The sequence below is a fragment of the Jaculus jaculus genome, chromosome 5 (assembly GCF_020740685.1).
Source record: "Jaculus jaculus isolate mJacJac1 chromosome 5, mJacJac1.mat.Y.cur, whole genome shotgun sequence".
In the NCBI taxonomy this organism is placed as follows: Eukaryota; Metazoa; Chordata; class Mammalia; order Rodentia; family Dipodidae; genus Jaculus; species Jaculus jaculus.
In genome coordinates, this window is record NC_059106.1 from 17,443,695 (window position 1) to 17,456,084 (window position 12,390).

Genomic DNA, 12,390 nt, shown 5'->3' on the forward strand with positions numbered 1-12,390 from the left:
AGCAGCTACACACCTGCCAGGAGTCTGTATGGCAAAGACCACTGTGATTAAGAGCTGGATCAAGTATTCTAGTCTCAGTAAAGTAGTGCTCTGGTACAGCATCCTTCTCAGTCAGGGCAAAACCACCTGACCAGAAATAGCTGATAGAAGTTAAGGGTTTATTTTCCCTTAAAAAATTGAGGGGAAGTTTCATCATGGCATGGCATAGGTTGGTCTTCACATCTTATCTCATCATCTGAAAAGTAGTAACAAGTGTGAGCAAGCTAGTGAACACACCATAGGTTTGGATAAAGAAACCTCAAGCAAGGTCTATGCCCAGTGACACACCTCCTCCAGCAAGGCTCTACCTCCCAAGGGCTTCTCTAGTTGGGGAGTGAGTATGAGGCTTAGTCACAAATACATGCGGCTATCAGCACTATTTTACTTTCAAACTGACACATAGTCTATCAAAGCTAATGGACTCTATATGATAGAGGCTTCCCTTTTAAGAGCTGGACCAAAGATCTTGGCTTCATTAAAAGACTACCCTTCACTACTGAAGCTAATAAAAAAAAAGTGTTGAAGCATATGAGCACTCATTATTGGAAAAAAGATCAAGGTTGTACGTTTGGTTTGGTTTGCCAAGCACAAGCAGCCTGCTAGCTTTGCACCAAGTGCCACAGCTAAAGATGTATCAGCTCGTTCGGTCTTACGTGTCACCCTGTCTTTCTGACTAGACATGTGTGGTTTGACTCTGTGGATAGTGAAAATATAAGATGTCAGAATAATAACGAGTGATAAAAAACATTGCATTTGTTAATTCTCACCAAAAATAATTTATGGATTTTATTAGTTATTCTGTCATTGATGGGACAAAGTCTCTGAGCAGAAGCAACAGAAGGAAGGAAAGGGTTTGTTTTGGCTTACAGTTGAAGGGGATACAGTTCACGAAAGCAAGAAAGACTTAAAAGTCAGGGTGTGGAGACCAGGGGTCACATTAAAGGCCTTTCTCCAGTGACTCACTTTCTCCAGCTAGAATCCACCTCCTAAAATGTTTTGCAATCTTCCCAAACAACACTGCCCTCTGGGGCCAAGTGTTCCAACACACGACCCTCTAGGAGAAATTTTATCTTTAAACCATAAAATTCACGATGTTCTTAGTAATGACAACTGCCCTTAGTTGCCCAGAATAAAATATAAAACAAGATGGAGTCACTGACGTTAAGGAATTCAGAGATCACTAACAAGGAATTCTCATACTATGGCAAAGGAGAGTCAGAGTGTTAAGAAAGCACAAAGGGAGGGGTACCCCGAGGGAAACAAGTGGTCGAAGGAAGCCTGTATATTTTCTGTGCCATTTTTGTGGAAATGAGAGTGCCATGTAGACAGAAAATATATTTTCATGGATAACTGGTATAAGTTACTTCAAAAGGTATTTATTTGAGATTTATACAATAAGAATTATGCTTAAGATAGCATGGCAGAACCAGTGCAAAAACCTGGAATCTAGAAGTATTTTAAATTAATTGGGACAGGGCATTTTGGTACCTGGCCAAGTGAATACCAGAGTGTTTAAAATGTTTGCTTAAATGCTTATATACTACGGTAGAAACATATGTTTTGGAGTAAAAAAAAAAAAATTTTCTACAATTAAGGAGTGCCTTGAATGAATTCCCTATTTCTCATTCAACTTTGCTTTATACATTTGCTAATACATGAATTAATGCATGCATAAATGAATATGCTAAAACAAACACATAGGTAGTATACCTGCCTTCTGGCTTGTAAGGAATAAATCACATAGTACCTGAGCGATAGCAACTGTGATACAGTCAGGGATATTTGACATCCATGTCATTTTCCATGTTTTCATTCTGAATGTCACAGTTTTTTCTTGGCTTGACTGTATGATTCTCAAGTAAATGAGGCAAGAACTAATGAAATATAGGATTAAGCATAAAGACAAAGCCTTGTAAATGTCCAGGGGACTTAAGTAAAGATTGCTCATATTTCTTCTTCTCTCAACTTCAACATATGCAGAGTCAGGTCTACACACAGCTCACACAGCTTCCTCATGTACAGTTCAGGAACTGAAATCCTATAACTTAAAAGGTAGGGGTTGGAAAGGAGTGAGGCATGGCCTCTGGGAAGCCATGGGAAGGGATACTCTTCCAGTGTCAAAAGCGTGGTGTTCCTGACGGCAGGTGACGGACATTGAGGTGCAAAATTCTTGCTTCTCAGTGAGAATTCTGTAAAGGCACCAAGAAAGTATCTTAGCCTGAACTGGGGCAGAGCCATATCCACTCTTTGGCCAAATGTCCTTTTGTGTGTGTGTGTGTGTGTGTGTGTGTGTGTGTGTGTGTGTGTGTACACATACATGCCATGGCACCTGTGTGGAGGTCAGAGAACAAGTTTGATTATTGGCCCTTACCTTTCATCATGTTTGAGGCAGGGTCTTTTTGAGTTCACCGACATGACTGTCGTACTGACTAGCCTGCGATGTTCAGGATACCCCTGTCTCCACACCCTCATGAGGGCTTGGATTATAGGCTCTTGATACTGCAATCAAGATTCTACTGGTGTTCTGGGGATTGAACTCCAGCCTCATGCTTTCGTGATAAGTGCTTAACTGACAGATCTTTCTCCTCAGCTCTTCTCTTCAGCTTGCTCCTGAAGACAACCTGAGGCTCTGTGTGCATTACACATTAGAGAATACCTGGCGAACCTAACTTGGAATCTGAAATGGAAGTACAAGTATCCCACCACACATAGTATCCATCTAGAGACACGGTTGGGGTACCAGGTGACAACCAAGGGTCGGGCTCCTAGCCGGCAGAAGCTCAAGCGATACTCGGCCTGGGTACCAGGCTTCCAGGCTCTGAATATGTAGCAGGATAAGACAAGGAGCCATTCCAGCCTCAGCACCTTCAGTAGAGGTCTCACAACCTACATATCAACAAGGGAAAATGGGACCATCTTAGCCACACACCTTTAAGAACAGGGCTGACAACCAACCTGTGACCAAGGGGCATCTCTCTAAACACAAGATCATGCCACACTCAAGTACATTCCTCCAAAAAGACACCCCAGCATACTTTCAAATAGCTATATATCATCTAAGACAGATAAGTGTGCTTCATTTCCATCGAGGAGGTAAACACATTTATGGAAGAGATAAATGGCATCTACAAATTTACTTTGTCAATAATTTTTTATGAAATTTTTAACATGTGAAAAATTTGAAGCCATACAATCACAAAATATATCTTATAATTCACATTCTAATATACTTACCTTACAACATCTGCCTATCTTTTTCTCTGTCAACCTATCTTACTTTTCTGCATGTGTGTGTGGGGGGTGAGTGTGGGTGTGCATTTGTATTTAGGTGTTCATATGCATGTGGGCACATGGGTGTGTGGGTGTGGGAACATGCACATATGTGTGCATGTGTGTGGAGATTAGAGGTAGACAGTGGGTGTCCCCTCTCACTCTCAACCTTAGTCCTTGAGACAAGGACTTCTGCTGAACTAGAGGAGACTGATCTGGATTGTCTAGCTAGCCAACTTGCCCTGGGGATCTGCTTGACTCGACGTCCTCAGAGTTGGGACGACAGCCATGTATGTCACTATGTCTGGCAATGTTATGTGGTACTGGTGATCCATACTCAGATCATCATGCTTGAGTAGTAAGTTCTTTACTGAGCTGGCCCCAGTCTATCTTATTTTAGAAATATTTCAAGTGAATTCCCCCAAATCATTTAACATGTACATCATTAACTATAATTCAATATTTGTTTGCAGTTTATTTATTTATTTAATGTTTGCTTTTATGGTAACATTTACCTGAAATGCAGTATGTTACAAAGCATGTACACACCTATGCAGTCCAGACCTCTAGGGAGATACAAACATTTACCATCATTGGAGAAAATTCCTTAATTTCTTCCCCCATCCATGTCTTCCCCACCCAAGGCAATCATTCCTGAATTTGCCACCCTACATGCATTTTGCCTGTATTAGAATTTCATATGAATGGAGTTATACAGCACTTCATCTTTTACTTTGTTCTCTTTCACTCAGAATAATATTTTTTGAAATTTACCTTCACTGTTTTGTGTGTCAGTTATTTGTTTTGACTGCTGAATAATACTGCAATGTAAGAAATCCATATCATAGTCACATGTTGATGGTTTCCTGTTTCAGAATAGATTTTTAAATTTGTATTCAGATCTATCATGTTAGATGAGCACTATAATTTAATGTAGTCTTTGGGACAAACGTTAATGCTAATCAGCTTGAGAGGGTTAAAAAAAGGAGCAGTTTCATTATATATAGTATAAATTGATGTCTTCTCTTCTGTGTATCTCAGTGGTAATGTATATGTCTTCTATCACCATAGACATCCAATGGAACAGAGCTAATATTTTACTGCACCCTTTTCTCTCCTTTTAGCAGTTTTCACTTTGTTCCCACAGTAACTATAATGGCCTGGCTGTCTCAAGGAATCCCTAAGCCTTTAAAACCCCTTTGTGTGTGACCCTGGAAGCCCTTGGTATGACAGAGAAGCTGTGTTGGCTGGCTTTTACCCCTGTCTCTCTTAAACTAATATCACACTGCGTAACTAAAAATGCATGTTTCAGGTTAATACTAGAAAAGACAACTCAAGTTTAAGGTAAGTGTGTATTGTGTGTACTAGATTGAGTTCAGGCACTCTACTTATAAGAGTTTTGACCTTTGAGTCCTCACAGATGGGACCCAACAGGAAAGTCAGGCAAACACAGCCTGAATGTACGTGGTTTATGCCTGGAACAAAGACATAAACTTTTGAAAATGACTTGACAAATATGAACTGTCTACTGAGTGCCTACTTTATCCATAATTGAAGGAGACATGTGAGAAATATATGGTACAGTCTTACAGCAAATGTCGTCATTTACTCCAAGGCATAAGACATGCATATGAGATATTTGAGTGTTAGAGTGAGAGGTTTTAAAGTGATAAAATGAATGATTTAATGTATATGGCTGTAAGAATTCAAATAAGCTAGAGCTCACAAGCTGTAGGACTTTGGGTAGACTGAGAAGGATGGATGAGGTGTGGGAAGGTTCAGCATGACAGCAGATAGCAACAGCATGAGCAAATATCAGGAAATGGAAATGTGTATCACCTTGGGGTTGTCATAATCAGCTTCACATTGCTGGGATGAACCTCTGGATAAGACATAGTTTAGGGGGGAAAGGAATTTATTTCAGGCTTGCAGATCTATGGAAAGTTCTGTAATGGCAGAAGAAGCTGCCCCCACTTTCGCAGATCCACACACAGAGGCAGAAGAGACCAGAATCACCAAAAGTAAGCATTGAATCTCATGGATCCAGGCAGAGCTCATTCTGAATACCTTAGGCTGGAATTAATTTTATATCTACCCACAGTAACACAACCCCACTGTAGTAGGAGTCTGCCTGATAGGAACAAAAGCTGAAAACTCAATAACACCCAAGCTTATTAGATTCAAACTACCACAGGATAATGGACCAATTTTACAGGTAAATGTTTAAAACAAGACAGAATTATAACACATAATATGTTGCGATATAATTTATGGTGACACTCATAATTATGTTCAAAGATGTATAGGTAAAGGTGTTGATTTTCAAATTACCACGTGACCCAGCTATTCCTTTCCTGGGCATATGCCCAAAGGCTGGTATAGCCCATGACAGAGATACTCAAACATCTATGTGCATTGCTGCTCTATTCACAATAGCTAGGAAATGGAGTCAGTGTGGATTTCTATCAACTGATGACTGGATAATGAAAATGTGGTACATCCTCACAAATGAGATTTTATTTGGTTGTAAAGATAAATGAAATGAATTTTGCAGGAAAATTAATAGAACTGGGAAACATTATACAAAGTGAGGTAACCTGGGCTCAGTAAGACATAAATTGTATATTTTCCATAGACAGATTCTAACTTTTAATGTTTTATGTATGTAAATAAAGGGGTATGAGAGTGGGTAGAGACTATGAAAACAGGAAATTTTGTGAGAGGAACAAGAGATGATGAGAAAGGGGAGGAGAACAAAAGCATATATGTGACTTGACAGATGCAAGAGGCTATGATGGATGAGGAGGGCACAAGGAAGGAGAGAGAGGAGAAGAGGGAAAAAAAAGAAAGAGAAAGATTTCATTCAAAAAGTATCCTGATTAGATCTAACTCCAAAAAAATAAAGTAAACTGATAAAAAAAAGGATGTTGATTGCCTGAATTATCAAAAATTGTGAAGTGATTTAAATTTAAATTTCATCAATAGGAGAATGATTCAGTATCTGGTTCATCAATAGGAGAATGATTCAGTATCTGGTAATATTCTAGTGCCATAAAGTAACTGTAAGAAATGAAGTAAACCTATCTGTGCTGACATGGAAAGCCCACCATGGAAAGGCGTGACAGTGTATTAATGGAGAGAATGCATTTATGTACTATCTGTTAAGTTTGCAAATTGATTTTGAGAAATCAGGCTGACATTTTAGGAGGATTAACGTAAGATATGCTGAATTAAAATGGAGAGATTTGAAATGAAGAGACATGTTGGGAGATGTGAGCATGTCTACATTTATCCACGCCCAGGATGGAGGGCTTATAAAATGTTTCAATATCTATTCTCTGTACTTCCTTCCATCCCTCTCTCCCTCCTTCCCTCTCTCTGTTTCTCTCTATTTCTTCTGGAATTAAACCCAGGGCTTTCACATGCAGAGTAAATGTTCTATCACTGGGCTATGTCCCCATTGCTCATATTCTTTTTTTTTAAATTTTTTTTATTATTTATTTATTTATTTGAGAGCGACAGACACAGAGAGAAAGACAGATAGAGGGAGAGAGAGAGAATGGGCGCGCCAGGGCTTCCAGCATCTGCAAACGAACTCCAGACGCGTGCGCCCCCTTGTGCATCTGGCTAACGTGGGACCTGGGGAACCGAGCCTCAAACCGGGGTCCTTAGGCTTCACAGGCAAGCGCTTAACCGCTAAGCCATCTCTCCAGCCCCCCATTGCTCATATTCTTAACACAGGAAATGACGAAGAGAAAAGTGAAAAGTTATTTCCTTGTGTAATCTTGGGAATTCAATTCTGAGAAGAGATTTAAACTGTAACAGACTTGTACTAGTAAGAAACCTTTAAGATGTTCTTCATGTTTTTGTTTCTTAGGATGGAAGAAACAGTACGAAATCTATTGCAGAGTCAAGCATCTCCAGAGCAGAAAAGAGAAGAAACTGTGAATATAATGGTCTACCAGGTACAGCACATTCTTATTCTTGGCTAGGTACCCGTTGTCTTGTTTCTTCTTACTGTGAGTCATCTAGTCTCCTTTAATTTGAGGTCACCTATTATAGCAATTACCTTCTCATTACTGGTCAGAGCAGCTATGGAAGAAAAGGATTTATTTCAGGCTTGGATTTTTGGAGGGTATGTGTGTGTGGGGGGGGTTTCCTTATGGTGGAGGAAGCTGTCTTACTCATCATTTGTCTATAGCAGTGAGAGAGAACAGCAAGTGAGCTGGTTCTGAAGACGTAGTAGGCTGGACTCATCAATTTCAAGTTCCATGCACAGCAATAACTCCTACAGCAAGGTTCCACTTCCTAAAGATTCCACTAGCTGGGGATTGAGTGGAAAGCTGAATTAAAAATACCTGAAGCTATGGGGGGCATTCACATCCAACCCCACATCTATACATGTTTATTGCTTCCCACAATTCCCACTTTGAAACAGGTCATTGATGTGATTATAGTAAAATGCAAAGCATTTGAATCAGAAAAGTCTATAAAGGTCTTGTGGTGGAAAAGAGATGTCTGCAATCATTCTGTGTATATAGAGATGGAGTAACTCAGGAGTACTGAGGAGCACTTCTGACATCTCAAGTTGGCCCAGAGAGTAGAGAACCAGAGAGGAGGCATTCCAGGTAGAAGGAAGACTAGAGAGAGCTGCATTGTTGTGAGACAGCACAGCAGCCTCCTGAATGATAAGAAACTCAAGGTAACTGAATAATAGCCAGGTGAAGTATAACGTTCAAAGACATAAGTGAGAGTATACAGAAGAGATGAATAAGGTCTATGGCTGTATACAATGCCTAAAGCCCTATGCAACCTAAAGAATCACATAAGGGCAGGGGATACAGCTCACTGGGGAAACTACTTGCTGTATAAGAGTGAGGGCCTGAGTTTGGATCCTCAGAACACACATAAAAACCAGAGCAGTGGCACACATCTAGTAATCCCAGTGTTGGGAAAGTAAAGATAGAATTCCTGGGATTCACTGGCTAGTTATACTAGTTAAATCAGTGAGTTATGAGTTAAGCAAGAGACCTATCTCAAAAAGATAAGGATGAAAACTAGTGAGCAGGTTGACTGCTGGTCTTTACACACATGTAGATGTTCATCCACTGGCACATGTAAACCCATACACCCAAAAACGAGAGACATAAATGTCATTCATCCCTTGCTGCCCTACATGAGGACTCTTTAGAACTGTTTCTTTTCTATGACTAAGTCTGTGTTGTTGGGGACTGTTATAGGTACCTTTGTGTTGAGGATACAAAATACCCAACCAAATGCAGCTCACTAGGAGTGGTTTATTTTGGTTTGCAGTCTTGAAAAGAAGCTTCATGGTGGCAGGGAAGAGATGATCCTACAGCAAGGCCATACATCACATTTTGCCACAGCAAATAGGTGGTAGCAGTAGAGGTGAGCTGAGCTCTAGCCAAGGGGAGGTGGCCAAACATTCCAAAAGTACCCCCATCACCAACCCCCCTCCACCAGGGCTTTACCTTCTAAATTGCCAGCAGCTGGGGACCAAACATTTGAAGCACATATGCTTTCTGGAGGAAATCTGATTCAAACTGCTATAGGGGCATTAGCTCCCCTCTAGAGAGAAGATAGTTATTAATTTGAATTGACATGCACAGAAGCAGTGTTTCATTATTTATGCTAACAAGCTTTAGGTTTATCTGTGAATTGGGAGTGACATGTGGGTTACACAATCCGCAGAGGTTATTTATCCATTCAACGGTACTTTCTTGCTAGGCTCAACTTCATGCTCTAAAAAAGTGAAGTGTGGGAGGAAAGGTGGGAGAAAAGGAGGGCTTGAGAAAGAGAGAGAGAGGGAGAGATAATGTGTGTGTGTGAGAGAGAGAGAGAAGGTACAAGGGAAAGAAAGAGAGAAGGAGAATTAGAGAAATAGAGATGAATGTAAGCTTGGCAGCAGTGAGTCCCCAGGTGGTCAGCTTTATCACCCAAATTCTATTATTCTAAAATGGTACACAATAGCAGAACCGCTTGTGTAGGAGGATGTGACAATACTGGTAGGTCTCATAGTCATTACCATCCCAAAGCCAGATACTATGTTTCAGGCAATAGCTATGGAACTTAATACTTCCTAATATAGAGTGTCATTAACACACCTGACTCAGATTTCTAACTTGCAGTTTTTCTGGGAGTCAAAGGCTCATGTGATGTTCTGGCTTCGGGGAAATCTGGAGTTTGCTCCACGTTCATTGTGATATAAGATCTTGCTCTGCTGCTTTTCATCAGTTGATATCATAATAGCAAAGTAATCACTTCATGTGTTTTGAGTCCATGCTAATTGTTTTGCATGAGTTAAATGAAGACATATTTTATTCACTGGGCATGTTTCTGAGTACCTTGCATAATTTGGTCCTTGTATAATTTATAACGTGTCTACTCCAGTGAGAATTCTTTCAAAGTAGGGTAGATGTTTCTGCCTAGCAGCAGGAGCAGTGCCACTGTGTGATAATCAGCAGTTTATAGTTTTTGATTTAACCATTGTCTGAGTATTTCTTAACAGTTTGATGTGTGTGTCTAGGATATGTGGTGTGTGGATGTTGTATACAAACTTGTAACTTGTGCATGCTCCATGCCCACATGTGTAGAGACAAGAGGAAGATGTTGAGTATCTTCCTGTATCCCTCTTCAATCTTTTTTTTTTTTTTTTTTTTTGAGATATGGTCTCTTAGTAAACTGAGAGCTCACCATTTTGGGGTTAGATTGGCTGACAAATTAATTGCAGTGATCCTTCTGACTCCACCACCTTTCACATTGGGGTCAGAAGTATTTTGCATGAACATGCCCATCTCTATTTTTTAATGGGTGATGGGATGTGAACTCAGGTCATCATGCTTTTATGAAGCAAGTTCTCTTCCCCAGTGAGACATCTTCCCAGCACCCCTCCCCGCCACCATTGTATGGTTCTTGACGTTTTTGCTGAATTTGAGGTATTTTCATGATATTCATTTTTGTCCATAATGTAACACCTACAATGTTTTTATGTGCCCATGCTTTATAGTTTGCCTAGTGCACAACCCCAGAAAATGTGAGTACACTATAGCTTCTTTGGTACAACCAACAGCTTTGTGTGGGAGGAATTGTCACGAGGCAATCTTTCAAGTATGGATGTAGGCTCATGTGATGAGCACTTGGAAAAGAGTGCCCAACCAGGAAGTGTAGAAAGGGTTCAAACCCTGGCCAGTCTGACTCCATGGACTGAGTGATTCTGGAGAGAATAAATGATGAGGTCCATGTTACTGAGCTGCTTGTTATCTTGGTCCATGTTGGAACCTGAACCTGGACCTCTCTTTCCTTTGTATTCAGAGCTTTCTTAACCCATCAATAAATTTATGCATTCCAAATAATAGTCATTCATTTACCTTCTTTTGTTATTATTTTTGGTTTTTATAGGTAGGGTCTTGCTCTAGCCCAGGCTGATCTGGAATTCACTATTGAGTTTCAGATGGTCCTCGAACTCACTGTGACCCTCCTACCTCTGCCTTCTGAGTGCTGGGATTAAAGGTGTGAGCCATGACACTTTCATTTACTTTTCACAGCATATATTTGGTTCCTTTTGCTGCTGTTACAAACTTAAGTATTGTAACACAATACAGATTATTGTTCTCAAAATCAAAAGTTTTAAAGCTTAGTATTGGCAGGTACATTAGTTGTTTTTTTTTTTTTTCATTATTGTGGCCAAATAACTAACAAAAAGTGCATTAAGGAGGAAGAATTTATTTCATCTTACAGTTACAGGCTACAGTCCACGATGGCTGGGAAGTCATAGAGGCAGGAACTTGAAAAAGCTGGTCCTATGACATCCACAGCCAGGGGCTGAGAAAGATAGATGCTGGCGCTCAGCTAACTTTCTCCATTTTACCGTGCCCAGAACCCCAGCCCATGGAAAGGTACCAACACTTACATGGGTCTTCCCACTTCCACTAATCTACTCTAGAAAATCTTATACAAACATGTCTGGAGAGTCCAGGTCATTGTCCTTTCTTGTTGACAACCATCACATGCTGAGATTAACCACCACGGCAGGGACACAGTTTTTTGTTTTTTTTTTTTTTGTTTTTTTTTTTTCTAGAGATCACAGGGAAAATATCTTTAGTGCCTTCCCCAAAATCTGCTGTGCTTTGGCTACGGCCTTCCTCTGTCTTCAGACACTATCACTCCATTCTCTTCTTTTGCTGTCTTCATTTTTTTTTTCTCTTTTGCTTTCCTCTATTGATGATGTTGTCTAGCTGCATAATCCTGAATAATTCCCATCTCAAGAACCCAAATTTGATCAAATCTGAAGAGTGCTTTGACTAAGGAAAGTGACTTTCCTTGGGTTCAAGGACTGGGACAGGGGCATTTTTGGGGGGAGGGGACACACTATTCCTTTTATCATACATAGAACACCACTGGCTTGGCAGTATCTAGCAGAAAGAAGGCTAAGTTACAGAGTTTCAAAGATGCTGGATGGAAATCCCATCAAATGATGCAGCAGAGTATGCTGGGGGCTAGAGGCAAATAACCACTCACATGCGACAATGAGACTAGCAGCTCGTACAGAGGCTGGGAGATGGGGCCGTGGGTAAGAGTGCTTGGTTCACATTCATGAATATCTGAGTATTCATAAAAAGTAGGGTGTGGCCATGAGTGCCTCTGTTGAGGGGGGTGGAGGCAGGGGGATTGCTGATACTCCCTCTCCAGCCAGTCTAACGAAATAACGAGAAAATACAAGCTCAATGAATGACTTTGTATCTGCGAAATATGGTGTGAGAGAATTACAGGATGCCACTCAACGTCTTTATCCGGCCTCATACAGAGACGCAAAGTGTGTTCATAGGTGCATATACCACACAAGCACACGAATGCCACATAACACACACACACACACTCAGAGGAATGCACCTATTTTGTAATCTAAATGCCTTATTGTACTACTCTGTGGAGACACTACCACCTGCCCAGGATACACTCTTAATAATCTGTCTCTGTTCTAAGGAGTCCTGTCAGCTTCCTTCCTCAGAATAAAGTAGGCTCCACGGTACTAGGATCAGCTCTGAATCTCAGGGTGTATAT

The 12,390-nt window shown here is 40.5% G+C and overlaps 1 protein-coding gene across 6 annotated transcripts in view; it reads left to right on the forward strand.

Moving 5' to 3' along the window:
* The window catches only part of Nckap5 (NCK associated protein 5), a 1,019,391-nt gene that overhangs the window by 646,267 nt on the left and 360,734 nt on the right, over positions 1–12,390 (forward strand). For all 6 annotated transcript variants that reach the window (XM_004659647.2, XM_045151370.1, XM_045151371.1 and 3 more), the window contains one exon: positions 7,187–7,274. In XM_004659647.2, the coding sequence (XP_004659704.2) occupies positions 7,187–7,274 (88 nt within the window). The remainder of the gene's footprint in view (positions 1–7,186; positions 7,275–12,390) is intronic.